The 26495-nt window shown below is 49.1% G+C and overlaps 1 protein-coding gene across 7 annotated transcripts in view; it reads left to right on the top strand.

Annotated features, from left to right (window-relative positions):
* ASCC2 (activating signal cointegrator 1 complex subunit 2) overlaps positions 1 to 25023 on the top strand; it is a 41736-nt gene extending 16713 nt beyond the window's left edge. For 3 of the 7 annotated variants that reach the window (XM_077874272.1, XM_077874268.1, XM_077874274.1), the window contains 15 exons: positions 1219 to 1286; positions 2548 to 2658; positions 3766 to 3878; positions 7818 to 7892; positions 8279 to 8386; positions 8554 to 8622; positions 8782 to 8859; positions 10225 to 10405; positions 11857 to 12083; positions 12967 to 13086; positions 18780 to 18873; positions 18981 to 19111; positions 19668 to 19770; positions 21644 to 21723; positions 22181 to 25023. In XM_077874272.1, coding sequence (XP_077730398.1) covers positions 1219 to 1286; positions 2548 to 2658; positions 3766 to 3878; positions 7818 to 7892; positions 8279 to 8386; positions 8554 to 8622; positions 8782 to 8859; positions 10225 to 10405; positions 11857 to 12083; positions 12967 to 13086; positions 18780 to 18873; positions 18981 to 19111; positions 19668 to 19770; positions 21644 to 21723; positions 22181 to 22352 — 1730 coding nt within the window. In that variant the 3' untranslated portion in view covers positions 22353 to 25023. The remainder of the gene's footprint in view (positions 1 to 1218; positions 1287 to 2547; positions 2659 to 3765; positions 3879 to 7817; positions 7893 to 8278; positions 8387 to 8553; positions 8623 to 8781; positions 8860 to 10224; positions 10406 to 11856; positions 12084 to 12966; positions 13087 to 18779; positions 18874 to 18980; positions 19112 to 19667; positions 19771 to 21643; positions 21724 to 22180) is intronic. The other 4 variants (XM_077874273.1, XM_077874271.1, XM_077874269.1 and 1 more) reach the window with 3 other exon arrangements.
* The last annotated feature ends 1472 nt before the right edge of the window (positions 25024 to 26495 follow it).

Below are 26495 nucleotides of genomic sequence, written 5' to 3'. Positions count from 1 at the left end.
GTTTTCTGAGAAAGAACAGAGGTTGGTGGGGAGACAGCTCAGTTCTTCCTTGCTGTCAAGAGTAGGAGGTGGGCACAGATGGTCAGGGAGTACCTACACAGGTTGAGGGATCAGCACTCATCTGGAGGTGGGATGCACTGAGCAAGCTCATGCTGGTAAAACTCAGCTTTCTGGAATCAAGGAACGAAGTAGCATCCAAGAAAGTGTTTACAGAAAGTCCAGCTACATAGTGATTTGCTTACTCACTCAGTCCCATCTGGCCTTTGACCTCATTGATTTTCAAATCCTCTGGGATGGGGCAAGGGCTACAGCATTTTCATTAAGGAAACCGAGGACAGACCTGCCCAAAGATAAAAGATGCTTAGAATTCAGCACAGCCTGACAGTCAGCCAGCATTAGATGTTAGGATTATGGTGGGCTGAAGAACCCTGGCCTTTTCTTAAGGGTGTTGGTATTTTGCATCATCATGTCTCCTGGCTAGCTATGATTTTCCCTTCCTCCCTCGCCATTTCGGCAGCCGGAACACTTGGTTTCTGTTCCAGTGACAATATGCTCTAACCTACGCACTCACAAACAGCAGCAGTGCTTAGAGGTAGTAGACAGTCGGAAGGAGCTTTGTTTTATAGGAACAATTGCAAATGTGTGGTAAACCTGTCTCTAGGTCTCTCCCAGACCTCTCCTCTTGGAGGAAGATGGATTAGCATGGCTAGTGTATTCAAAAGCAGAGGGTAAGAGAATTTCCAGACAAATTTCTCCCTAAAGTCTCCTCACATTATTAGAGGCGTGGCCTGGCAAGAATCCTGGATTGTAGCATCCAGGTTTCTTGAGCAAAGAGATCGTATCTCCTGATTTTCCTGGATGACTAATACCCACTTGCAAAGCCAATGCTGTTATACAAGGCACAGTGCCCAAGTGTGATCACTCCCTGGGGACATCAGGATGAGCTGGTTTGACCAGGGCTGGCCTTTTATGTAATTTGTTAAGCAGAGGTGTTTAAAAGGTTAAATTGTACTGAATAAAGTCCCTCCCTCATGCTGGGGAAGTTTCTAGGCTGGGCCAAAGCTCTGTGCCAGCAGGGCCTGGGGCCAGGACTGCTCTAGTGCAGACGGGCTTAGGAAAGGGAAGAAAGGTCACAGAACATGCTGGCAACTATTTGTAATGTGTCCTCCCCTCCCTCACCCTCTTTTCCCAATTCCTGCCTTTCTCTTCTCTTTTCAGGAAACATCTTTACCCAGCAGCCAAGTTACTATAATGACCTGGATGAAACCATGCCCACCATCCTTCAGGTACCAGCTCTCAGTCCTGCCCAGATCCCCTCCCTAACCTGATGGTATATCCCTGGACTTTCCTGGAAGAGCCCCAAGAAACATTTACCCACCACCCCTCTCCAGTCCTATCCCTAGACAATCTCTGCATCATGCCCCACAGCGCACCCTTTCAAATTCGCCCCTTTCCCTGCTTGAACAAAACTAAAATCTAAAGGCTATCTAGCACTTATACTAAAAGAGCTTAAATTGTGTGCTCTTTGCCAACAGCCATAACCTCTATGGATACCCTTCCAAGAGACCTGTGTTTCTCAAATGAGAGTTTTAAAGTTCTATAAAATTGTTTTATAAAATAATGTTCATTGTAGAAAATTTGGAAAATATAAAGAAAAAAAACAGAAAGAGTAAAATTAACCCATAATTCCAGTGCCAGGAGATTCCACTATTCACGATAACGTTTAGGACAGTTATGTGCTAGCATACTTAAAGATGGTGCAGTGAGTTAGACTTGCATGATATTACAATGGGCTGTTTTCTCCTCACTGTTTTTTTTTTTTTTTTAAGATTTTATTTATTTACTCATGAGAGACACAGAGAGAGAGAAGCAAAGACATAGGGAGAGGGAGAAGCAGGCTTCATGCCGGGAGCCCGATGCGGGACTCGATCCCAAGACACCAGGATCACACCCTGAGCCAGAGGCAGGCGCTAAACCACTGAGCCACCCAGGCATCCCTTCTCCTCACTGTTGATTTGTCTTTGATTTCAATGTATTTCCATAAATCACCATCTCCAGAGGATCCAAAATATATATTGTTGAATGTGTATCTTAAATAATCATTACCACACACTTGCCCAACATATCCACCCATTCAGATAATTTCTACAGGATTCTGGGGGCTTTTCATACATTTTGTCTTTTTTTTTTTTATTTTTGAGTTTTATTTGCTTATGTAACCTCAACACCCAACTTGGAGCTCAAACTCACGACCCCGAGATCCAGAGCTGCACACTCTTCTGACTGAACCAGCCAGGTGCCCCTTTACATTTTGTTTTTTTAATCCTCACCACAATCCTGTAAGAAGAATAATCCTCATCATCCCCATTTTACAGTTTCCACTCTGACCCTGGGCCCTGTTGTAGTCTTGGCTGGTTTCTTGGGAATGCTGGCACATACTCGAGAGATCCCAAGGCAGCTTTCATATCACCCACCCCCGACTGCAGGTCAGGGGTCCCAGCTGCTGGTTTGACAGCATGTGGGAGACCTCCTTCTTGTGTTTCACAGGTTTTCAGCAATATCCTCCAGCACTGTGGTTTGCAAGGGGACGGAGCCAGTGCCACACCCCAGAAGCTTGAAGAGAGGGGCCGGTTGACCCCCAGCGACATGCCTCTCCTGGTGAGGTTGCCTGTCAGCCCAGCTTCTTCTTAGCTAGTAGGGGACCCAACAGCTTCTTCCCCTGCTCCTGGCCCTTTGCCCCAACTCCATAAGCCACTCTTCCCATCACACGGGCTTCAAGCATTTCAGTGAGATTTCTATTTCTCTCTGGGAGCTTCATTTAGGGAGTAGTGGGAAGAACAGGGAACTAGAGTGCAGAGGATGGGGGCTCAGTCCTCACTTAGTTCAGCACAGTGAACTCATTTGTGTTATTCATTGAGCCCTGAGTTTGGTCAGCAGATTTGTACTGAGGATGCTCTGCCATGTGCTGAGGCTTCAGGGTAAAGGAGCAGGCAAAAGCAGACAGGACCCCTGCTCTCATGGAACTTACAGTCTAGGGCAGAGGAAAGTAAGGAGCCTAGACATGTGTCAGGCCTTGTGCTAAGCACTGGAGATAGAGCAGGAAAGAGGCAGCTGTGAGCTACCCTCTTGGAATTTGCGCTTTTGTGGAAAAACAAGTGTTTCAGAAAGAGGCACACCAAGCACTGTGGGAGCAAGTCACTTTACCTGTCAGAACCTCGGTTTCCTTATCTGTAAAATAGGGATCCTAACAACTGCTCAGCCTGCTTTTAATAGTCGGGAGCCTCAGGAACGTGTGTAAGAAAGCACTCCATAAAAAAAAAAAAAAAGAGGAAAAAAAGAACTCTGTGTTCTGTATATGCTCTTCAAAATGTACGAAAAGTGTGGGCTTGATATTCTTGTTCTTGATGGGATGTACTTTCTGTATAGGACCCCAGGTGTTGTCTTCAGGTTCAGGGGTTGGTTCTCCTTCAGCTTAGAAGAGAGAACTGTATTATCCTAGAATGAGAGGTAACCCCAGAGATCATTGGGTAGGTGCCTTTTGGAGCTTCAGTAGCAAGACCTGAGGGAGGGAGATTGAATAACTTGTCCAAACCGTGCTCCTAGAGATGGACCGGCCAGGCTTCGCTCAGACCTCCAGTGATCTCTTCCCCCCACAAGGCATCTGCCTCTTGACTCCCACGGGTTTTGTCAGCTTTGTCTCAGACCCACTACAGAGTTGTGTCTGGGGGCGGAGGAGAATAATGCACTGTTTTCTTTTGGCAACAGGAATTAAAAGACATTGTTCTCTACCTTTGTGATACCTGCACTACGCTCTGGGCCTTTCTGGATATCTTCCCCCTGGCTTGCCAAACCTTCCAGAAACATGACTTCTGTTACAGGTACAGCAGTAGTCCTGAGTGCTAAAATAGAGATTCTAGCTGACATCCTCATTCAGCAGACATTTACTGGGTACTTAGGATGTGCTGGCACTCTTCCAGCCTGGGGTTACAGTAGTGAAGAAGACAAGTAAGGCTCCTGCTTGTGTTGAGCCTGCATTTTAGAGTATACCCATTTTTGGCTAAGAACTAGGTAGGGGAGGAAAAAAAACCTAAACCACCAACAAAAAATAGGACAGTTTTAGTTCAGCTCTGTTCTTTTCAAATCTCCTTTCATGGTCAGGCACAAAGGACTAACAGATCATAAGAAGTGGCCTGAGGACTTAAGCATCAAGTCTAGAGGAGATCACGTGCAAAGAAACAAGCAGATATGCTACATGTGGGCTGGGAACCCAGAGGAAAGAGGCAAAATTCTGTCTGGTGGAATAAGAGGTTTCATGATGGCCCTTACATGAGATCTGGAAAAATGAAGAGGAACCTTCTAGACAGAAAGATTACAGTGGCAGGAAGGATATTCCAAGCAGGCGGAGTGAAGGTGGGAAGGCCCAGAGTGTGTCCAAGGAGAGCCAGGGAATGAAGTGGGATGATTTGGCGCCCAGGGCAGCAGGAACAGGAGCAGGTAACAGGAAAAGATACTTCAGAGAGGTTGGTAGAAGCCAGACTGTGAGCCTTGACCTCGCTGGCAGGGAGTGGGCCTTTATTCTGTAGGCGCCACTGGAAGCTTTTTTGCAAAGGAGTTATAGAAAGATCCTGACAGGATGAGAAAAGATGTAGAGGAGGATATGAGCAAAGAAAAATGTAGGGAGGGAGACCCTCCTTGCCCACTTAGCACCAGGAGCATTCATCTGTTTCTTGGGCGATGAGAAAAGGGTGCACAGGCCTGGGCTGGTAACCTGCATGTTGCCTGGCAACAGCGGGGGCTGGCCTGTTCTCAGTGGCCTCTGGCTATTGCTCTTGCCAGACATCTCTCCCCACTGTCTGCAGGAGCTTCTGGGAGCTGCCCAATTCCATCCACTCTGCTATCAGTCCATTCAATCATTCACTTGCCCATTCAACAAAACATGTATCCAGCACTGACCTGCATCAGAGATGGTACCGGTTCCCTGACCCCTCCTGGGTCTTCTCAGCTCCTGATGTGAGGACTGATCAGCCTCCCAGAGGATGTTAGAATACAGCACCAATCAGCACTCTCCCCAGAAGAAAGGGGTTAGGATTGCCCTGTAGCTGTCCACTTTTTGAAAAAGGTGTCTTTTCTCACAGTTAAAGTGGCAAATGCTCATAGGAAATTTGAAAAATCCCTAAAGGTAGAATATTAAAATCAGGGGTGCCTGGATGGCTCAGTCCGTTAAGCGGCTGACTATTGGTTTCAGCTCAGGTCATGATCTCAGGGTCTTGGGATCGAGCCCCACATCGGGCTCCATGTTCAATGCAGGGTCTGCTTATCAACTTCTCCCTCTGCTCCTTCCTCTCCCTCATACATAAATAAAATCTTCATTAAAAAAAATTAAAATCACTATGAGAGATCATGCTATTCTTAGGATTTTGTATCCTGCTTATCTTTACTTACCATAGGCATTGTCTTTTCTTTTTTTTTTTTTTTAAGTAAGCTCTACCCCCAATGTGGGGTTCAAACTCTTGACCCCATGATCAAGAGTCACATGCTCTACCGACTGAGCCAGCCAGGCACCCCCATAGGCATTTTCCCATTTTGTTAAAGCGTCTTCCCAAACATGGCATAGATTGCTTTTGAAAGGGTCTTTGGCAACAGAGGGTAATTTTTGGAAGAACTGACTTTCCTGCAAGCCATAGTGAAGGGAGAGGAGTGGCTCCACCCATCTGAGAGTGAGGAGGAAGAAAGAAAAGCACTGTTGACTATAAGTGACAATGCCTTTGACCCACAAAGAGCAAGGGGGCTGGCCCAGCCTGTTCACACTGTGCTAGAGCCCAGGAATGCCCGCTGAGCAAATGCAGCCACTTCACTCCTAGCAACTTTCTGGAAGGCGCTACAGCCATCAAACAACTCTGTGGCTGATCCTCTCAGAACAAACTCCATCCTCCCAGACATCCTCAAGTATATCTGAGTATCTCTCTGTCACTTAATTTTATGAATAAATAATATATTCACATGGTTCAAAACTCAAAAGGTATAAAATATATACTGAGGGGCTCCTGGCTGGCTCAGTCAGTGGAGCAAGCAAATTTTGATCTCTGGGTCATGAGTTCAAGCCCCACACTTGGTGTAGAGCTTACTTTAAAAAAAATGTAAAAAATAACAATTATTACATACATATAAAGCCATCTATGTCTCCTCTGTCCCCAGTCCTGTTTTCACATACCACCATTGTTAGGGGTTTTATTTGTGTGTGTGTAATTTTTCAGAGATATGCATATAAATATAAGGAGATATGCACATTACATATCACCCTTTCTGCTTTTTAAAAAAATTTTATTTATTTTTAGGGAGAGTGCAAGCAGAGGGAGGGGCAGAGGGCGAGGGAGAGAGAATCTCAAGCAGACTCCCCACTGACGTAAGGCTCAACCCTGTGACCCTGGGATCATGACCTGAGCTGAAACCAAGAGTCAGATGCTCAACTGACTGAGCCACCCAGACACCCCTCTATCTTTTAAATTAACTGCTGACATATTATGAGTACTATATGTATTATATATGTTTTTATTTATTTATTTATTTATTTATTTAAACAACAGAAATTTATTTCTCACAGTTCTAGAGGCTGGGTGCATTTTATTTTTAAATTTAATGTGTATAAGTATACAAAGCAATTACAATCTTTGGTACTAGATAGAATTCTGTTGTACTGTATGGAATACTAGACTCCATAGATCAACCTTTAGGTTTTTTTTTTCAGTTGTTTGCTATCACAGAAAAATGTTACGAAGAATAACTGTACATACATCATTGTGCACCTTTGCAAGATATCTGAGGAATATATTCCTAGAAGTAGGATTACAAGAACAGATGGTTTGTGCATTTTAAATTTTTATAGATCTCGCCAAATCGCCCTCCATAGGGTTTGTTCCAGTTTACTCTCCCACCAGCAATGTATCCTGGCAACACCTGAATCTGTTTGGGCCAAACTCAGCTCTGTCTTTCTGGGTGCCATGCCATGGGCCTAGAAAGCCTGCCTCTTCGGGCCTAGTTACCCTCTGTTGTGTATGGGACTATTATACTAGCATAGAAATTCCCAGAATCCTGTCAATCAGTAGTTAAGTGTTTATAGAGTACCTGCTACAAATTCAGCATCTCCCAGGCCCTAAGGCTACAGTTCTGGCTTTGGGAAGCATAAGATATTCAGAGGAAGAATTGACCACAGAAGAGGGGCAGCACCATTGTAAGTTGTAAGGGTAACTATTCTGAATGCTAGGCACCTAGTTCTGGGAAGGGGTAATCACATGGGTGAGCATCACCATGAAGTGTGTGGTTGGGACAGAGTTGGAATCTGAGTTGGGAAAGGGGATGAGCGTGAGGTTGCTAAGGTGAGAAGCAAGGTTGGCTACTCCACGCAAGCTATGGATGTACCAAAGAGAGGAATTATAGTTTAATGTCTTAGTAGGTGGAGAGCCACTAGCAGGTTTGAGCAAACAAAAAATGACCTTGTTCATTTCTCAGACCTCATTGAGTTCTGAGTAGCCCTCTGGTTGCTCTGTGAGAAGGAGCCTGTCTGGGCCTGTTTCCCACGTGAAGGGGGGCAGTGCGCATGTAGCTACAGGTCACTTCTCACAAGGCTTTTCCTGGACCAGCCACAGTGGGTTGATCTGGGGGTGAGCTTGGGGAAGAGTGAGGGTGGTTCTGGAAGCAGATTGCTGTGGTGACCACTTGGGAGCAAGAAATGGGCCGTCCCATGGGTTGCTGTGATTTCCTGATAGAAGTGTGGTATTTTTTTAACTAAGCCCACCTTTTCCCCCTGTGTGCCTCCACAGACTGGCTTCCTTTTATGAAATAGCAGTTCCTGAACTAGAGTCTGCAATTAAGAAGAGGAGGCTTGAAGACAGCAAGTAAGCAGGGGACAAACTAAGAGGGAGGGAGGCCCTGCCTTCCTTTGGCTTCAGTGTCCCCATCTCTAAGAACGAGGGGGTGACACCATGGACCAGCTTTAGTGTCCCTACCTCGCAGTCTTTTCCCTCAGCATTTACTCAAAGCTCGTGTTAATTGGCACACTGGTTTCCCGTCCACAGTTTAAACAAGAAGCAGCCCTGGAATCAGCTGGCCTCTCAGGGCCTGTAGCCTTTTGCCACCTGCTGTCCACAGTGAATTGTGAGGCTTTCTCAGCCTAGAGGAGGGGCACCTGCAACTGTTGAAAATAAGCTCCCTCCGGGCCTTTTGATCTCCTAGATCTCTATTTCTCTCCCTCTCTCTCTCTCTCTCTCTCTGGCCTTCAAAGGCTGCTAGGTGATCTGTGGCAGAGGCTGTCCCATTCCAGGAAGAAGCTACTGGAGATTTTTCACATCATCATGAACCAGATCTGCCTTCTCCCTGTCTTGGAAAGCAGGTGAACCTTTGGGAGCAACTGCCTGGGTGGAGTTGGGAAAAAGAGACAAATGCCTCTTTTCCTCCAGCTGGCCTGAGGCCTTGCAGAGGAGCCAGGCGGGTAGGCAGGGAGGGGGGCTACAGATCATTTACATAGAGTGAGCTCATCTTCCCTGTTGTCTGTTCCAGCTGTGACAACATTCAGGGCTTCATTGAAGAGTTCCTTCAGATCTTCAGCTCCTTGCTGCAGGAGAAGAGGTGAGTGTGGCCAAGCTGGGACCAGTCCACACAAGGCCTTACATACCAGAGCCTCTGCCGTATGCTCACCATAGTCTAAGGTTCTGGGCTTTGTGGTTGGGCAGCAGACCAGTACTCCTGTTGCCCCAGCCTTGTCCCTTCCATCTACTCTCTGCCCAGCAGGTTCCTCCGGGACTACGACACACTCTTCCCGGTGGCTGATGATGTCAGCTTGCTACAGCAGGCCTCAGCGGTCTTGTATCCTTCTTCCACAGCCACTGGGACAGGACCTGGCCTGACCAGGTTTGAGATGGGCTGCTAGGACCCAGTGGAGCAGAGAGTGGTTTGGCTCCAGAACGCATGGGTCAGCCAGCTTTCCCCAGAGTGCCCACCAAAGCCCCAGTCCCTGTTCCTGGATGAGTTGACTACTCTAATTCTCAGAGCTGGGTGGGGTAGGAGTCCTGCATTCTGGAGGTGTTTACTGAGTGTCTGGGCCTGTGCGACTAACGTGGACTTGGCCCTGTTCTCACAGACCTCATTGCAGGAGGGGACACAGACAAGTAAACAAGCAGTTAGAGTGTCATATGGGAGAAATTCAGAGGACAGGAAAGCCAAGGAAAGCACCTCACCCAGCAAGCTCAGGATAAGGCTGTGAGACAGAAGTGATGTCCAAGCTGAGAACAGCAGAAGAAAGTGGAGGAGGCCAAGCCCAGAGCTGAGTGTTCCCAGTGGATGGAGGACAGAGAGGCCCATCTGGGGAGCCCACAGACATTTTGTGTAGATCACAGAGTGGGGCTGAGGTCTTGTGGAAGGAGGCTATGGTACTGCAGATGAGCCGGGGGTGAGCAGACCAGCACAGCTCTCACTCCCACTAAGAAGTTTGGACTCTGTCCTGCGAGCACTGGGTGTCATGGAAAGGTGCAAAACAAGGAGTAACAGGGTCAGTTTTATACTTTGGAAAAGCTCTATCTGGCACAGGGAGGAGAACAGCCTGGCCTGGGACCTCTTTGAGGCCCAGGGGCTGGTGAGGATGCTGGTACTGGCATTCAGGCATGCCTAGTGGGGGTTTGGATTAGAAGGGGAGGGAAAGAGTCTAGGGCAACTCCCAGATGTCTGGCTTGGCAATGTCCAGGGTGGTAGAGAGGGAGGAAGGACAGAGAGGAGGGCCTGCGGGCCATTTTAGAGGCTCAGCCAGGTTTCTCAGTCTTGCCTCAGGGATACTGTATGGGTCCCCAGCTTTTGTAGGAAGCCCTCAGCTAGTTGGACAGGAAGCCCAGTGGCAGTGCCCCGATCAGGCCCTCCTCCTAGGGGTCAGTGCAGAGGAGGAGTTGCTGGCTCATCTAAATATCATGTCCCAGGATACCTCTGGCCCTGTCTTCATCCAGAGCTGCTTTCTGCTGAGTGGCAGGTACTAGGTTTCAAGGCCAGTGTGGTCATAGTCTGGCCTGTTTCTCCATGCAGCCTGGGTGCCCATGATGCCCACTGGGTACAGCCCACATTGTTCCTAACACAAGTCTTGGGGTCAGATGCTGGGAAGGGATTGAGAAATTATGTTGCCTCAGAGCAAGGGAGGCAGAAAAGGCTCTGGCACCGAAGAGGGAGACAACTTAACACGTGTCATAGGGACGAGACTCGGACTGCCTATATCCTCCAGGCAGTCGAGAGTGCATGGGAAGGGGTGGACCGACGGAAAACCACAGATGCTAAAGATCCACCGGTGGCCGAGGATCCTAATGGGGTCATTGCGACAGTGGAGCCAATCAGTGGACCGTCCTCACATCTGGAAAATGCAGAGGAAGAGGAGGTGTGTGTCTGGAGAAATGTTTTCCCCTGCTTCTCCTGCTCCTTCCAGGAAACCTCTCCTTTCTTGGTTTCTGCTCTCAGAGAAAAAGGTTGCTTTTGGAATTGACAGCCTCAGGCTGCTGGAGCTGCTGGTCTGCTCCGTGCTGCCTTTAATAGAGTCAAGTTGCTTCGGTGGCCAAAACCCCAGTTTCTCCTGTATATAATGAAGCAGTGGAGCTTTTTCCAAATGAAATCCTTTGGTGCTCTCCTCTAAACAAGTCACCATGGAGCTGCTCTGGATGCAGTGGAGAGCAGTGCCTGGTCTCACTGCTCAGCCAGCCTAGATGCCCTGCCATGGGACTGCAGGACTCCTCTGAGCACGTTTGGAAGCCTCTGATCTAGTACTTTCCCCCGGGCTTTTCCAGAACTTGCCAAGTCTCCAGCTGTACGGATTGGCCACTGAGTTCAGGACTCCTCTCTGCATGCTAGGAGGCAGCATGATATAGGGTTAGGGTTAGACCACATGGTTTCTGGGGTCAGGCAGCTCAGGGGCGTACCCTGTTTCTGCCACTCACCAGCTCTGCGGCCATAGATACATCACTCACATCTAGCCTCTGTTCCCCATCTATAAGGTGGGGACAGTCGCCATCCTTGCCTCCACAAGTTTGTTGGGATTCCCAGAGCTGTTGTGTGGAGCGGCCGGAGCCCAGCTGGCCCTCTATGCTCTGTTAACAGTTTCTAATCTCCTTCTGGTTAGACTCAGGCCCATGACTGTCACAGGGCCTTGGAAAATGACAGTCCTCCCCACCTTTCTCACCCCCTTCCCCATTTGGCTTCTTATTGGACACTTGGATGTTTTTTTTTTTTTTTTTGGATGATTTTTATTGTTGTTTGTTTGATTTGTGAATTTCCTTAAATGAAAAACCTAGCAGAATTAAGTCACATCGAGCAAGATATGAGCTGAATCCCCCCTTATTAAAATGAATATAATCAAAGGGGAGCAGCTCACCAGCCTGGGCTGGTGATAGCTGTTCCTCTCCAGTGTCAGCCATCAACTTGTTAGAGCTGGAGAAGGATTAGTAGAAGCCACAGTCATTTATGGAGCTCATAGTCTTCTCCAGGCCCTGTGCTTGGCGCTTCAGGTGCAAGATTATCTCTGAACCATCTGAAACAATCCCATGAGCTGGATGGTAGTATGCTCATTTTATATGGAGGGAGCTGGGGTTCAGAGAAGAGAAGTGCCCTGCCCAAAGTCACACAGCTTGAAGTACCTCCACCAGTAAGTCATAGAATCCCCTTTTTCCCAGGGGAGGAAATGAAGACTCAAGAGACCTGAGTCATTTGGCTGAGTTCCTAGACCCAGGAGTGCCAGGGCCAGGACTCATACTAGGTCCCCTGATTCCCCATCCTGTGCATTTCGGGGCCCTTTGCCCTATCACCCACCTAGCCTGGCCTTCCCCTCCTTCACTCCAGCTCTCTCTGCAGTGCATGGGGGCAGCTGCTGCCCTAGGTCCCCCTGTGTGTGGTGTGGAGCTAGACTCCCTCATCTCTCAAGTGAAGGATCTGCTGCCAGACCTTGGCGAGGGCTTCATCCTGGCCTGCCTGGAGCAGTACAGCTATAACCCGGAGCAGGTGATCAACAACATCCTGGAGGAGCGGTTGGCCCCTGCCCTCAGCCAGCTGGACCGCAGCCTGGACAGGTAGGAGAGATAGGTGGGAGCTGGGCTCAGGGCGCCCAGGCTGTGTCAGGGCCCTGGCCAGAAGCACTTCTTAGCTCCCCTGCTTCCCACTCTTATGCCAAAACTCAGCCCTTTGTCTCTTCTCCACGGTAGTGTTTGCCAACCATATAATTGAATGCCCTCCTTGGGAAAACATCAAAACTTTAGGCCATCCAGGAGGTCCTCACATGCCCCCTGCAGGGCAGAGAGTGTGCACAGCTGGACAGCCCTAAAACACCTTATCGGAGGAGATTAGAAACGTAGGATGTGACAAAGGGATTACTGAGCCTTTCAGAGCTCGGAAGTTTCTGGCTTGCCCCTGTCATCGTCACCTTTCCAGTAGATTGCTGAAGGAGGATGGCCAGAGCTTCTCACTTTTCTCACACCTACGTTTCGGAGTTTGGCCCACTGCTTCCCTGAAGGCCCATGGGGCTCACAGGAATGAGTTTACAAATGGGTCTTTCTTCCATGAACAAATTATGTTTCTTAAATGAATGAAGTTAGCTCTGTCTTTGGATAAGTTCTTAGCCACTTCATGCCCATTTTACAGAGGAGGGTACTGAGGCACAGAAAGATTAAGTGATCTTAGCTCCCTATCTCATTGGACTGTTGTGAGTGTTGAGTGAGGGAGGGAACCTTTAAGAAAATCTGTGTGGATGGCATGTGGGACCAGGGGGGAGGGATGTGGCATACCCAGATAGGAGCCAGACAGGGCAGGTTTTTAGATCGTATCTCATGTGGCTGTTGAAGGGGAATGGAGAATCTAATGAATGTAACATTGTAGGGATCCATAGGGCACAGGTGGGCATTAGCCGACCAATCCCCCTGAAACTGATTCTATGTCACCCCCTCTCCCCCCAACCAGGCAGGTGAAGCCAGACCCGACACCCCTGCTGACATCTCGTCACAACATCTTCCAGAATGACGAGTTTGATGTATTTAGCAGAGATTCAGTGGACCTGAGCCGGGTGCACAAGGGCAGGAGGTGAGTACAGGGGGCTGTGGGGTGCCAGGGACCCCAACTCCATAAGTGCAGTGAAAAAAATGGAAGAAAAATAAGGGCTCCATCTTTAAGGAACTGGCCTGAGTTTTGACTTGGGTCCCTGCCCCCCTCTCCCCACCCCAGCAATTCAGGACCTGTGTGCTCCCAGCAGGCAGGGGCAGGTTCTCTAACGCTTATGCATTAGGCTCTGACTCTGCACTGTATGGTTTTTTAATGAATCCCCTTGTTGATAGCAAAAGGCCAGAGAGAACTAAACTGTCCCCCTCTTCCCTTCTTATATCTTCGGATGTGTCAACCATCAAATCTCTGGGCAATAAATCTAAGCAGTACTTCCCAGAAGCTGCTACTCCACATGATTTTCTCCATTCTGTGACAAAATGAGAAAATTAAGGATCTGTACTAAGTAAGCTTTTCAGAAGGTGAATATATTCTGTTTTAAGATCTTTCTCCTTATTTTTAGGTTATGTCCTTTCTACTTTTTTGGCATTGAAAAGTCCATTTATGATTTATTCATTCATTCAACAAATATTTGCCTGATGCTTACAGCATACTAGGCCCTGGATTTATGAGGTGCTAGAAGTGTAGTGGACAATGAAACAGACACGGCCCCTGGCCCTGTGGAGTTTGCACTAATCAGTTCAGCAAACAAGTAAAGTAAAATTGCAGATCTAACAGGGACTATAAGGTGAAGGTGTGCAGACTTCTGAGCCTCTGGTAGGGGGTTCGATCTGAGCAGGAAGGCTACTCTGAGGAAATGACATGGAACCAAGAGTGGATGGAAGGATGAGGAAGGGCTAAAGGGCCAATTCTGCAAAGAGCAGGGAAGAAGAAACCTTCCAGGCAGAGTGAACAACAATGGGCAGTGACCCTGAGGTTGTGGGGAACATGGTGAGGGTCCCATGAGCTGACACATTTTATGCTTTGGAAAGATGACCTGGCTTTGGAATAGAGGCCCATTGGAGGGACCATGAGCCAATAGTTGTAATATGAGGTTTAATATAAAAGGCAAAATAAGATGTTGACGACACTGTGCTAGCCCCAGAGTTCCCCTAAATGGTACTGGTTCATGAAATCCGGAAATCTGGGAACTGTTAGACGAGTACAGTCTGCCCTCTCCCCCATCATATATACAAAAGACGGAAGTTCGGAGAGGGGCAGTGGGGGACCTGCCTTGTTCTTGTGATAGGAGCCCCAATGGCAGAATTGCAAGCTACTGCTTCAAGTGAGGGCCCTGTGCTGCTTCCCCACCCCAGGGCCATCCGATGCTGGAAGCTTGGCTGGCCAAGGGCTTGGGGGAGTGGGCACAGGGCAGCTATAAAGCCATCTGGCTGGCTGGACAGGAAGCAATTGTAAACTGCTTAGTCACACACATTGCGACATCCCCAGATCCCAGGCTAGAGATGTTATCCTGCATCAGTGGCCACTGTTCCAGACTGGAATGACCCTCTGCAGCTTTGGCTATGGAGATGGGCAGATGAGGAGGGCTGTGCCTGCTCTTAGGGCATTCCAAGTTGCCAGGCAGAGAGACTGGGCGACAAATGTTTACTGAACTCGTGCTGGGTAGCCTGGGGGCTGTGGATTGCAAAGAGGCAAAGCCTCCATTCATGTGTTCATTATTTATTTATTCATTCAGCAAATATTTATTAAGTGATTTACTAGCTCCAGATTCTGTGCTAGACACCAGGGAGACAAGGTGAGCAGGGCACCCGGGCCTTGCTCTCAGCACAGAGACCGTGGGAAAGACTTAGACCATTAAACAAGCAGTGACAGAGTGGGAGAGGTGCTGGGGTGGGGCCTACGGGGACCTCAGTGGGGACACTTGTCCTAATCTGGGCAGGACAGTCAGCAGGCACATGAGAAAAGTAGCACAAGGCAGGTCATGCTTGGGTTAAAATGTATGTGTGTGGTTAAATCAAATAGGATGCACTCAGTGGCTCAAGTAACAGGGAAATCTGTCCCTTGCACGACAGGAAGTTGCAAGGTAGGACAGTCTAGGCTTGGTTAACCTGTGGTTCAGCCTCATCATCAAGGACACATCTTTGCCATCTCTCGGAGCTGGTTCCTTTGAAGCCACTGGGTCACTGCAGCTATTTCAGCTAGGACTTGCAGAAATGACAGTGCCAAGAGGAAGTCTGGACCAGATCTTCCTATATCTCTCTTAGAGGCCAGGAAGCCTTTCCCAGAAGTCTCCAGACTCCACTCATATCTCAGTGGTGAACTGGGTCACAGGGCTGAGGCCCAGGCTCCAGGAGAAGGGGGAAAGATGGAAAGACCTGAACCAAATGAGAATCTGTTAGGAATGGGGGTGAGATGGAGGGTGGCTCTTGGGTAGATGCCAAGCACATGTGCTATAGGGATATCATACTTAGTTGAAGGAGGCAGTGTGTATAAGGTGGGGTCCCAGAACTCGTTTGGAGTGAACCGTGACACCCTGGAAGATTATGACTGTTCTCCCTCAGCAGAGTGTCCATGGCCAAGAAAATGTCAATGCACTTTGCTTCTTGGAGAGTCACAGAACACATTAGCTCATTAATGGTTCTGACAAGTCCTGTAGTAAAAAAGAAACAGGATTCACTTTGTTGAGCTCAGCAGGTGCCAGGTTCACTTTTAGTCATCACCTTACTTCATTCCTGGGATGTAGAATTAAGACTTGGCAAGGATAAGAGGCTTGCTTGTGATCGGTCACACCACTCAGGAAGACCCTGAGCAGACTTGAGCCAGTAGACCTATGTTCTGGCCCTGGCTCGGCTGGTAGAAGCTGGGTGACCTTGGAAAGTCACCCTGCCTCTTGGAATCTCCCTTTCCTCACCTGGAAAAGGAGGGGCCTATTGCCCTACTAGTCCTTTAGAAGTTTAAAGGTGGTAGTCACCCCCCAATGGTCAGTTTGAGTTGGAACTCAAAGGATAGGGTGGAAGAAGTGAGGAGGGGGAAGAGTGTCTGGGCTTTAGGGGAGCCTTCAGGGGGCCCCCTGTCATCTTGTAGGGGGCCAAGGAAGGACTTGCTCCAAAGTCTCTGAGGCCATGGTTACCTGTGTTCCAGACTTGACTGGAGTTCTGGCCCTCACATGGCTTCCTGGCTGGCTTTGCCCCTGACTTTCTTTTCCTTCTTGGTTCTGAATGGGGTCATGGGGCCAAGGCTGCCCCTCCTTGGGTGGGATGCCCAGGGCACTAGGCTCCACTATCCCTGCCTGTGTGACCTCCCAGGACCCTGGGTGGGTAAAGTTTGCAGGGCTTCTCTGGCCCTGCCAGGGATCCACATAAACCAGAGACCCACAGCAGGACCTTACTCACCAGAATCAGGGATCAGATGGACCAGGAGCTGTGGGGTGTGACAGAAAGGACAGTGACATCTCTCATTCATCCTTGGGTGCCTGGCTCAGCACAGGTCCTAGCACTTACTAGGCCCTCAGGAAATGTGTGTGGAAAGGGCAGATGTGCTCCTTTCAGTGGCACCAACCACCTGCACGAGCTCCTGCAACTTTGCCTTGCTCTTGGCCTCTTTCCTCTTTAGCCCCTAGCCTAGTGAAGAGAGCCAGGTAAGGGCCGGGGCTGCAGTCACAGGCCCCCTTTCCTGGCATGATATAAAATTTTCCTGTGGACCAAGAAATTTCCCAGGTCTAGATCAAATGCCCCCTACCCCACAGTGCCTCCATTTCCTCCCCCCCCTCCCAGTAGACCCCCTGAGCCAGAGTTCACGTTTCCTTTTTCTTTTTTTTAACGTATCCTTTTTCTATGTTCCCAGGGCATGCTTACCTCCATTCAGCATATTTCACATAAGCCGCCATTTGCCTGTAACCCTCATTAGACTGTGAGTTCCACGAGGACAGATCAAGATCTTCTTTTTTCAATCTCTCCCACAACTCAGCCTTAGTACCCTCTCTGGCACATAGTAGGCCCTTAGTAAAAACTGTCAAAGGAAGCCAAATCCTGAGCTGCCCCCAGGCTTCCAGGCATACAGCCTGAGACCCTCAGGCCCCTGTCTCTCCCTGCACCAAAAGCCAGTTAATAGAAGATTTTTGTGGAAGTTGTGTATGACTTTGTATCTCTTCTTCTTCTTTTTTTCCCCTACCCTTGATACATTCCAGAAAACTGATTTCACAGCTAAGCTGGATTTTCTTGCCTGGCATCTCATATTGATTTTCCCCTGCAGGGCTAGAAACTACATTCCACAGGCCTGTCTATGTGTCTGACAAGCCAGGTTTTTCTACAGATTTGCAAAGCCACAGTCAAGAGGCCTGAGTCCCCACTGAGGCTGTGCTACGGATCACCGATCCCAAGCACGTCCCTCTCCTTCCCTGTACTGCACCCGAATATCTTCACCTGTGATATATAATAGGAGTTGAACTTTTGGACCTTTTCTTCCAGTGCAATCTGACATGGAGGATTGAACTGTAGAACAGACAGAAGGCCACCATGATGAAAGCAGGGATGGGAGGAAGAAGACAGCTAGCTACCCCTACTCACTCCACATACCCCTGAGGTCCCCTGTGGTTCCCTTGAGTTCAGGAAGAGGGCCACATGGGACCTTGCTCTTTCTTAAATTTTTGTTTTTAATTTTTTATTTAATAATTTATTTATTTTAGAGAGAGGGAAAGAGACAGCATGAGCAGGAAGGGCAGAGGGAAAGAATTTCAAGCAAACTCCACATTGAGCAAGGAGCCCGATGAGGGGCTCGATCCCAGGACCCTGAGGTCTTGACCTGAGCCGAAACCAAGAGTGTGAGGCTTAACTGACTATGCCACCCAGGAGCCCCTAAATTTTTGTTTCCTTTTTTTTTTTTTTTTTTTTTTTTATATTTTATTTTTTATTTATTCATGAGAGACACAGAGCGAGAGAGAAAGAGGCAGAGACCCAGGCAGAGGGAGAAGCAGGCCCCATGCAGGGAGCCCGATGTGGGACTCGATCCCAGGTCCCCAGGATCACACCCTGGGCTACAGGCGGCACTAAACCACTACGCCACCAGGGCTGCCATAAATTTGTGTTTCTTAAAAGGTTCAAATAATCTCAGGCCCTACCCAGGAGTAACCATTGTCATTTGGCAGGGACTTACTAGCTCTTTCTGTGCATTGATATATGTAGACTATAATCTGTGTTTTCATGGGAACAGATTGTCTGATTTGCTTTATGCTTTTTATTACAGATGGGATCCTATTGTATACATTTTTCTGTAGCTTGCTTTCTTCCTCAGGAATAAGTCTTAGAATTCTTTCTGCATCAGCACAAATAGACGAATGTCATTCTTGATAACAGCCGCCTGGCGTTCTGTAATATAGATGTGGGACATCATTTGGCCATTTCCCTTGTGATGGACATTAGTTGTTTTCCATTTCTCACTGTCACAAACAATGTTGAAAAGAACATTCCCCCTCAGACCTCTTTATGCACACAGCCAGCGTTTCCCCAGAGTGGGCGCCTCAAAGAGGAATTTCCTGGCCAAAGGATGGGCACGTTTTACCATGCAACAACTCCTTTGGAAGGCCTTCCAGAGTGGCTAGACCCAGTCATATGGACACTGGCAGTGGCAAGTCCCACCTTCCCACCCCCACGCTGGTGTTTGACACTATATGTCACAGTTTGTGCCAGCCTGAGCCTGTGGTGCTTTGGACCCTTGCCCTCACAGCCTTCAAAGTCTGATGGTTTTCCTTCCTCCCTGTCCCCTGCCTCTCTCAACACCAGGAAGGAGGAGAACACTCGGAGCTTGCTAAACGACAAGCGGGAGGTGGTGGCACAGCGGCAGCGCTATGAGCAGTACAGCGTGGTAGTGGAGGAGGTAGGAGGTTCCAAGCCAGGCCTTTGCTGGGGGCAGTGGGGGTGGGGGCAGGTTGTGCAGGACCAACCAGCTCAGGGTCCTTCTGCCCCACACTTCTGCCATTGCAGGTGCCACTGCAGCCTGGCGAGGGCCTGCCCTACCGCGGTGACGACTATGAGGATGAGTATGATGACACATATGACGGCAACCAGGTGGGCGCCAATGATGCTGACTCAGATGATGAGCTCATCAGCCGCAGGTGAGGCTGCAGGGCCCTAAGAGGGCAGAGTTCTGGGGGGGCACAGCGGCACTCCTGAACCCTCTTGTTTATACAGATGGGGAGGCCAAGGCCCTGATCATGGGAGCAAGTCAGAGGTAGGGCCAGGGCCCAAACTGAAGCCTCTTGACTCCTAGTCCAGTGCTCCCTCCACCATCAGCCAGCCCCTTGGCCAACTAGTTGGTCCAACCCATGCTGAATGGGGAGGCATTTCTTTGGTTTCTCACAGTCCTTTTACATTGTTCTTCTTAACTGCAGAAAACTCTCTGAAGTGGGATCTCAGATTTCCCAATGCAGATAAAAGCAGAGCTGCCCCAGCTCAACTTCCCCTAAGCCCCCACATCAGACTCTGGTACCCTCAGAGCATCAGGGGGCTGGAGCAAAGCTGGCTTGAAAAGCACTTTGGTTTTTTGTCCAGCTGCCTGAGCCCATCCCCATCCTGATGACCCCCTCTCACCCAGCCCAATGCCCTCCTCCCCGAGGCTCCCTCTCCAAGTTTAATCTAGTCTTTGATCTCACTTTCTCTCTAAACCCTCAGGCCCTTCACCATCCCTCAGGTGCTGAGAACCAAAGTGCCTGGAGAAGGGCAGGAAGAGGATGAGGAGGAGGAAGAGGAGGAGGCTGAAGACGAGGCTCCAAAGGTACTTCCTTTGCAGGTGGAAGATGAAGGGGAGGGTGTAGTTCCCAAGGAGCAGATTAGGAGGACCACCATGCCCCTGCTTGCCTGCATCTGGCTTTAAGGCGGCCCTTGGATCACTACCCAGGAAGAAGAGGGGCTCCTTTGAGCCTAGGATGCCTTTTTGAAGAGCTGCTGGCTTAGAACTCCCCTCCACTACCTAGTGAGGGCTTAGGGGATGGATTAGAGGCCAAGCCTTTGAGCTGCTGGATTCATTAGGCCCAGGAGCCTGAGGGCTGAGAGAATGGTAACTCTTTGCCACCATGCTTAGGATAGCAATTCTGAAACTCAGAGATGTTAGAGCCCACGGGCCCTTGGAGGTCATCTGAGCTGGTGGGTTTGAAACTTCTATTTTTTAGCAGCTGAACTTTTTCTTCAAATAAAGCCTTAACTAGAACCTCAGCATATAAAACAGATAAGGGCAGTGTTGCTCAGGTTGAACAGAGTGGCACCCTGGGACCCCTGGATCCCCTCGTACCCTCCCACCAGAGTGACAAATTCAGATGTGTCCAGACAAATGCAGGCTACCCAATGTAAATGAGTAGCAGAAACTGATGGAGACTATGGTCAGTGTGGTAGAAGCACACATACAACCTGCCCAAGGGGCTTCTCAGCATAAACATAGGCCCAAAACTTCCAGGGCTTTCTCTTCTTCCCAGGCACAGGATTAGCCCAGATTTTTTTTTTTATATATAAATTTATTTTTTATTGGTGTTCAATTTGCCAACATATAGAATAACACCCAGTGCTCATCACGTCAAGTGCCCACCTCAGTGCCCGTCACCTAGTCACACCCACCTCCCCTTCCACCACCCCTAGTTCATATCCCAGAGTTATAGCCCAGATTTTTATGTAAAATCTTCCAGTTTTTAAATGTTACCAGTTGTACTTGTTTTCTTTGTGTTTTTTTAAACAGTATAGGCCATTAAGAGCTGTCTGTGATCCTTAAGTCACAGCCGCTAGTCCAGGCTCCTTTGCTTACTGGCAAAAAAAAATGGTCTTCAGGAGTGAATAGTCCCAGGGCACCTGGGTGTCTCAGTTGGTTAAGGATCTGACTTTAGCTCAGATCATGGTCTCAGGGTCCTGGGGTTGAGCCCCATGTAAGGCTCCCATGCGGGATTTGATCCCAGGACCCTAGGATCATGACCTGAGTTGAAGGCAGATGCTCAACCACTGAGCCACCCAGTCATCCCTCAAATCAATAAATTAAATCTTTTTTTTAAGATTTAATTTATTGATTTGTGAGAGAATGAGAGAGAGCACAAGCAGGGGAGAGAGGCAGAGGGAGAAGCAGACTCCCCGCTGAGCATGAGCCCAACATAGGACTTGATCCCAGGACCCCGGGATCATTACCTGAGTCGAAGACAGATGCTTAACAGAGCTACCCAGGTGCCCCAAGAAATTAAATCTTACAAAAAAAAAAAAAAGACTGGGAACTCCCACAGCACTAGAGTAAGGATGAGTCAACTCCCATGGGCAGCTATCTGGGCCTTCAAGATGGCCTCTCATGGTGGCCATCCTGGCCTGTCCCCCATTTGTCATCCATGTTCCAACTGTGATCCACCTGCCCCACCATGTCTGTGCAGGAAGCCTTAGTCCCTTTAGCTGCCTTCCCATCACGAGAGAGGTGGGAGGGACAGAGGAGAGAGGCTTCTGATGGGAACCTTGTACCCAAACAAGGGCAGCTCCCTTCTAGGGCATCACCCTGCCACACTGTGGCTTCTCCCACTCCTGGCCTGGAGGCGTCAGCAAGATTCAGTCAGGCGCAGCCTTACCACAGCTTCAGGACATGGGGAGGCTCATGACTCTAGACTATTTTTCCCCCTTCCCGTCCACAGCCCGACCATTTTGTACAGGACCCTGCAGTGCTGCGGGAGAAAGCAGAAGCCAGGCGGATGGCCTTCCTTGCCAGGAAGGGGTGAGCATTTCAAAGAGTTGTTTCTGGTGGGAGGGGACCCGTCTGGAGATGGCTCAGTCAACCACCTAGGAACCCCACACCTAAACTCCAAGTGTATCACATGTATTAATGTAACCCGCAGGAGGACCCTATGAAGTAGCCACTTTATCATCATCCTCTTACAGAGGAAGAAACGGGCCCATCCCTGTACCCAGGCCCTCCTCTCCTTGCTGCAGGCTATGGTTAGCCCACAGCTAGGCCAGGGACCCACCTGGAGGCAGGGCTTAGGGAAGAGAATTCACCAGACACAGGACCAGCCAGAGCCCCCAGAGCCCTGCCCTTGCTGGGCTCCATTTCTTCTCCCACTGGAAGTGGGGACATGGGTGTCCTGGTCCAGGTGGCATGTCCTCTCCCATGGGTCCTCTGAGAAAGGTGGCGGGCTCTTCCCATATGTTGGGGTGGGTTGTTCCTCCCTCAGGTACCGGCATGACAGCTCGACTGCAGTGGCCGGCAGCCCCCGGGGCCACGGGCAGAGCCGTGAGACTACCCAGGAACGCAGGAAGAAGGAAGCCAACAAGGCCACACGAGCCAACCACAACCGGAGAACCATGGCTGACCGCAAAAGAAGCAAAGGCATGATTCCATCCTGAGGCTGTCATGTCAGGGCCAGCCGGGAGGCAGCAGCACCAGACTTGCCAGGCTGAGTTACCATAGCCTTGGGTCTCCTCACCACTTGGCCTCCTGCCAGGGTCCCAAATTCAACTCCACCCCTCAACAGCCTCAGCTTTGCAGCCCCTGAGAAGGCCGCCTCGTCGTCGTCTACCAGCCAGCCGTGAGCGCCTTCTTGCAGAACACACAGTGCCTTATCCCACAGTGGAGGAACCCCTGGGCCCAGAGAGCAGGCAAAAGGGATGGGGACAGAGCCCCAAGGCAAGCCCCACAAACCTCATGCAGCAAGACACCAACTACCATTTTACCCTAGATGGCAGGAAACCTCTAAATTCAAAAACAAAGACAAGGCCTGCAAATAAAGTTTTTGACCCTTTCAAGCAGTGATCCATGATGTGCCCCTGGCTGCTCCGCCTGTCTCCCTTCAGCGACAGCCACCATCAGGAGAGCAAGAGAGCAGGGTGATCGCTGCCCTGCTCATCAGCCTTTCATACTTGCCTCTCATTTTAACCCCTCCTGATATTGCCCTACTTTGCTGTGTGGCCCTAAGCACATTACTTCCTTCTGTGAACCTTTAGTCCCTGCCTGCAGAAGGAAGAGATAAGGGTGTGAGGCCCTATGGTCCTTTCCATGTTCTCTTTCTGTCTGTACGACCTCCACCCTAGGAGGTAGGTACTTTTTCCAGGCCCTATGCTATAGGTGAAGCGCTGTAAACTGAAGGTGAAGGTGCCTGCCCTGGCAACATCCAGGAAGTGGGAGAACAAGGATTAGACCCTCAGTCTAACCCCTGGCCTTTATAGAGTCCTAGATTCCCATTGGTGGTATCATCGCCATCTCATAGCTGACCCAAGGATACTTTTCCAGTAGCAGAGCCAGGACCAGAGCTCGGTGCCTCCTGATTGTGTGTACGCTCCATCAAATCCTCCAGAATCAAGGAGTCAGAAACCAGAAGACACTAGTGAGAATGTCACTGCTAAGCCCTGTTGAAGGACTTGGGCCTTGTTCCTTAAAACCCCCTCCTGGGCACAGCCAGTTGGTTTGCAGTGTAGCAGCAGATGCGAGGTATCCTGATTCCTGGGCGCCCCCAGAATGATCAACAGAGGATCGATTGTGGGGTATTTGCTGGCCTGATCCTACCCAGCGTAGCCTGGAGTCCTTCCATGAGAGCCAGGGCCCCTGCCCATCTGGACCTTGACAAATCACCCTAGATGCTTGTGTAATTTATTTGCACGAGGTTAGGATGAGTGTCTGGAGCAGCGAGGCAGACAGGCACTTGACGAATTGGTTTTGTTAGGTCAGCTGCACAAGTGAAAATCAATAACAATTCCTTTGAGTCATGCCAGTTCTCTTGGTACATTTGAGATGCAGAGCAGATACAGGAGTGGTGTCTTCCCCTTGAGCTGCCGAATTAGCTGAGATCAGGCTCAGGATCAGCCATTCTGACAGGCAGCAGGAAGACTCTGTTTCCTCCTAGAGGCATTTGCCAGGGAGGGTCATTTCTTTTCTCTCTCCCTGAACACCTCAGACCCAGCTCTTGGCCCTGGAGCAAGGGGAGGTGAGTTGGGGGAGCCCTGGGCTTTACCTACCTTACTTGTTACTGTTCACACATCCCCTCTCACCTTCATTTTGTCATATGTATACCTCCTGACTACTGGGAGTGGTGTTTAGGCCTCACATTGGCATCCTGGTTTAAAGGATTGGAGAAGATAAACGATTTTTCAGACTTTCCAGAATGTACTCCCAGGTCATACTTGATCTCCCTAGAAGAACTATGTTCTTTCTCATTTCAGATCTTGAGGGCACCCTTTCAGGGATGCTTTGCAAACGCCTCACTCAGGAGTCATCCAGAACAGTGCTGGTAGGCATACCTCTTCACCTCTTGGGGCCTCAGTTTTCCCATCTGCAAAGTGGGTATATTGGGCCGGGTGAGTGGTTCCTTTCCACTCAGTGCCAATTAGATCCTCTGAGGAGGCCTCAAGGTTTAAGATGGGCAATGGCAGAAGTGTTACAAGTGAAGTGGGTGGGAGACCTGAGCCCTGTTCACTTGATCACTGGGCCCCACCACCCCACTACTACTCCTAAGCAGGAATTTCTAAGTGCCTTCTCTGCACCCTGTTAGAGAACATGACTATCACAGGCATTTCCCAAGAAGCTTTTACAACCTAGTGCCTCCAAGAGGACTTAGGACTTTGAGTGTCTTTCTTCCTAGCTCATGAGTGGCAATGATGGTGGACGTGTTTGTTTGAACAGTGCTTCTGTGCCTCTGAGAGGTAGGTAGGGCAGAGCCTGTCATTGATAAAAAAGGGACCCAGGAGCCCAGGGAGGGCAAGTAACTTGCCCAAAGCCCATGGCAAGTCAGCAGCAGAGCCTGGATACAGATCTTTCTTAATTCCAGGTGTAGTCTGAAAAAGTAAGTGAATAACAGGAACCTGCCTGTCCCTGTCACACTGGGAGCTTGGGTTAAGCAATGCGGGGAGGGAAACAAAACACAAAAGTAAACCCACCAAAAATGCAGGGAGTGGTTGTGGAACCCCCCTGCTTTAAAATGATGTCAATGAATACTTACTTGGTAGCAATGTGAGAAACTAAATATTGAAGAATAAATTTGTTGTTGTTGTTGTTTTTAAGAGAATAAATTGGATGTTAATGCTCCATGATTGTGAAAAAAATTTTTTTTCGATCTGTAGTCTTTTTTTTTTTTTTTTAAGATTTTATTTATTTGAGAGAGAGCATGAGTTGGGTAAGGGGCAAAGGGAGAAGCAGACTCCCCATTGAGCAGGGAGCCCAATGTGGGGCTCAATCCTGGGACCCTAAGATCATGACCTGAGGCAAAGGCAGACACTTAACAGACTGAGCCACCTAGGCGCCCCTGTGAAAATATTTTTTTAATTTGCATACAGACCAAGTCTGAAAAGGACTGTGCATAAACAAAAATGACAGTAAGATCGTATTTGTAATGAGAGTAAAAGCACTTGCTAAGTACTTACCATGGTCAGGGTTTCTGGTGGGCTCTTTCCTTGCATTTACCTTGTCTAATTCTCACCAGGTAGGAACAGATGAGAAAACCAAGGTCAGAGAGGATAGGCGACCTAAGGTCACACACTTAGCATATGGCCAAGGAGGGATTCAGTCCCAGGCTCATCTCCTAAAGCCCACGCCCTTAGCCCCTACACCATATGCTATTCCTTTCTTTCCCCCACATCTGCATCTTTGTCACGACTGTTCTTAACAAAGAAAGGAGAAAATACAAGTCACATAGCTGTAGGGCAGGGGGATGGGAAATCCTAGTAAATCAGACCAGGTTGATGGGACCCTCCCCACCTTGTATGTATGTTGCACTATTGGATACTGTCCCATAGATCTCAGATGCCCTTGTTTTTTTATTTTCACTTTGTTTTCAGATTCATTCATCCTTCTGTTTGTCCAGTTTGCCATGAAACCCATTGAATGATTCTTCATTTTTTTTTTAAAGATTTACTTATGTATTTATAAATGAGAGAGAGCACAAGCAGGAGGGGCAGAGGGAGAGGGAGAGAGAATCTCAAGCAGACTCTGTGCTGAGCACAGAGCCCAACATGGGGCTTGATCTCACGACCCTGAGATCATGACCTGAGCTGAAATCAAGAGTGAGACACTTAATTGATTGAGCCCCCTAGGCGCTTCTGGTTCTTCATTTTTATATCCAGTCCCTGTCCAGGGGAAGCAGAGAAAAGACAAGGCTAGAGCTCTCTCAGCCAAGATGGAGACAGCAGAGCCTAAGGAGTACTGAGGCGTGGGAGGAGGCCAAGAGGCTGGGGTGAAAGGATCTAGAGGAAGGGAACCCTAGAATTAGGACCACAGAACAGGCCATGGCCCAGATATTTGTCTCAAGCAGCCGCTCTAAGTATTTACTGCCTGCCCTCAGGGCTCAGGGCATGGACAGTCAGCCTGGTTGGGAGGACCAAGGAAGGAAAGGATAAATGCATCCACTCAGCTCTTTACCAAGATCTACTAGGTGCCAGGTACTGCATCAGGCATGTGTGAGGAAGACTGGGCCCCCGGACTCATGCAGTTCACAGTCCAAGGCAAGACATTTAGGCAAAGTGATTTACTCACAGTTGTGCTAAGCCCTAATAATGAAGAAA

The sequence above is a fragment of the Canis aureus genome, chromosome 27 (genome assembly GCF_053574225.1).
Source record: "Canis aureus isolate CA01 chromosome 27, VMU_Caureus_v.1.0, whole genome shotgun sequence".
Taxonomy (NCBI): Eukaryota; Metazoa; Chordata; class Mammalia; order Carnivora; family Canidae; genus Canis; species Canis aureus.
This window is presented reverse-complemented; position numbering and strand designations above follow the sequence as displayed.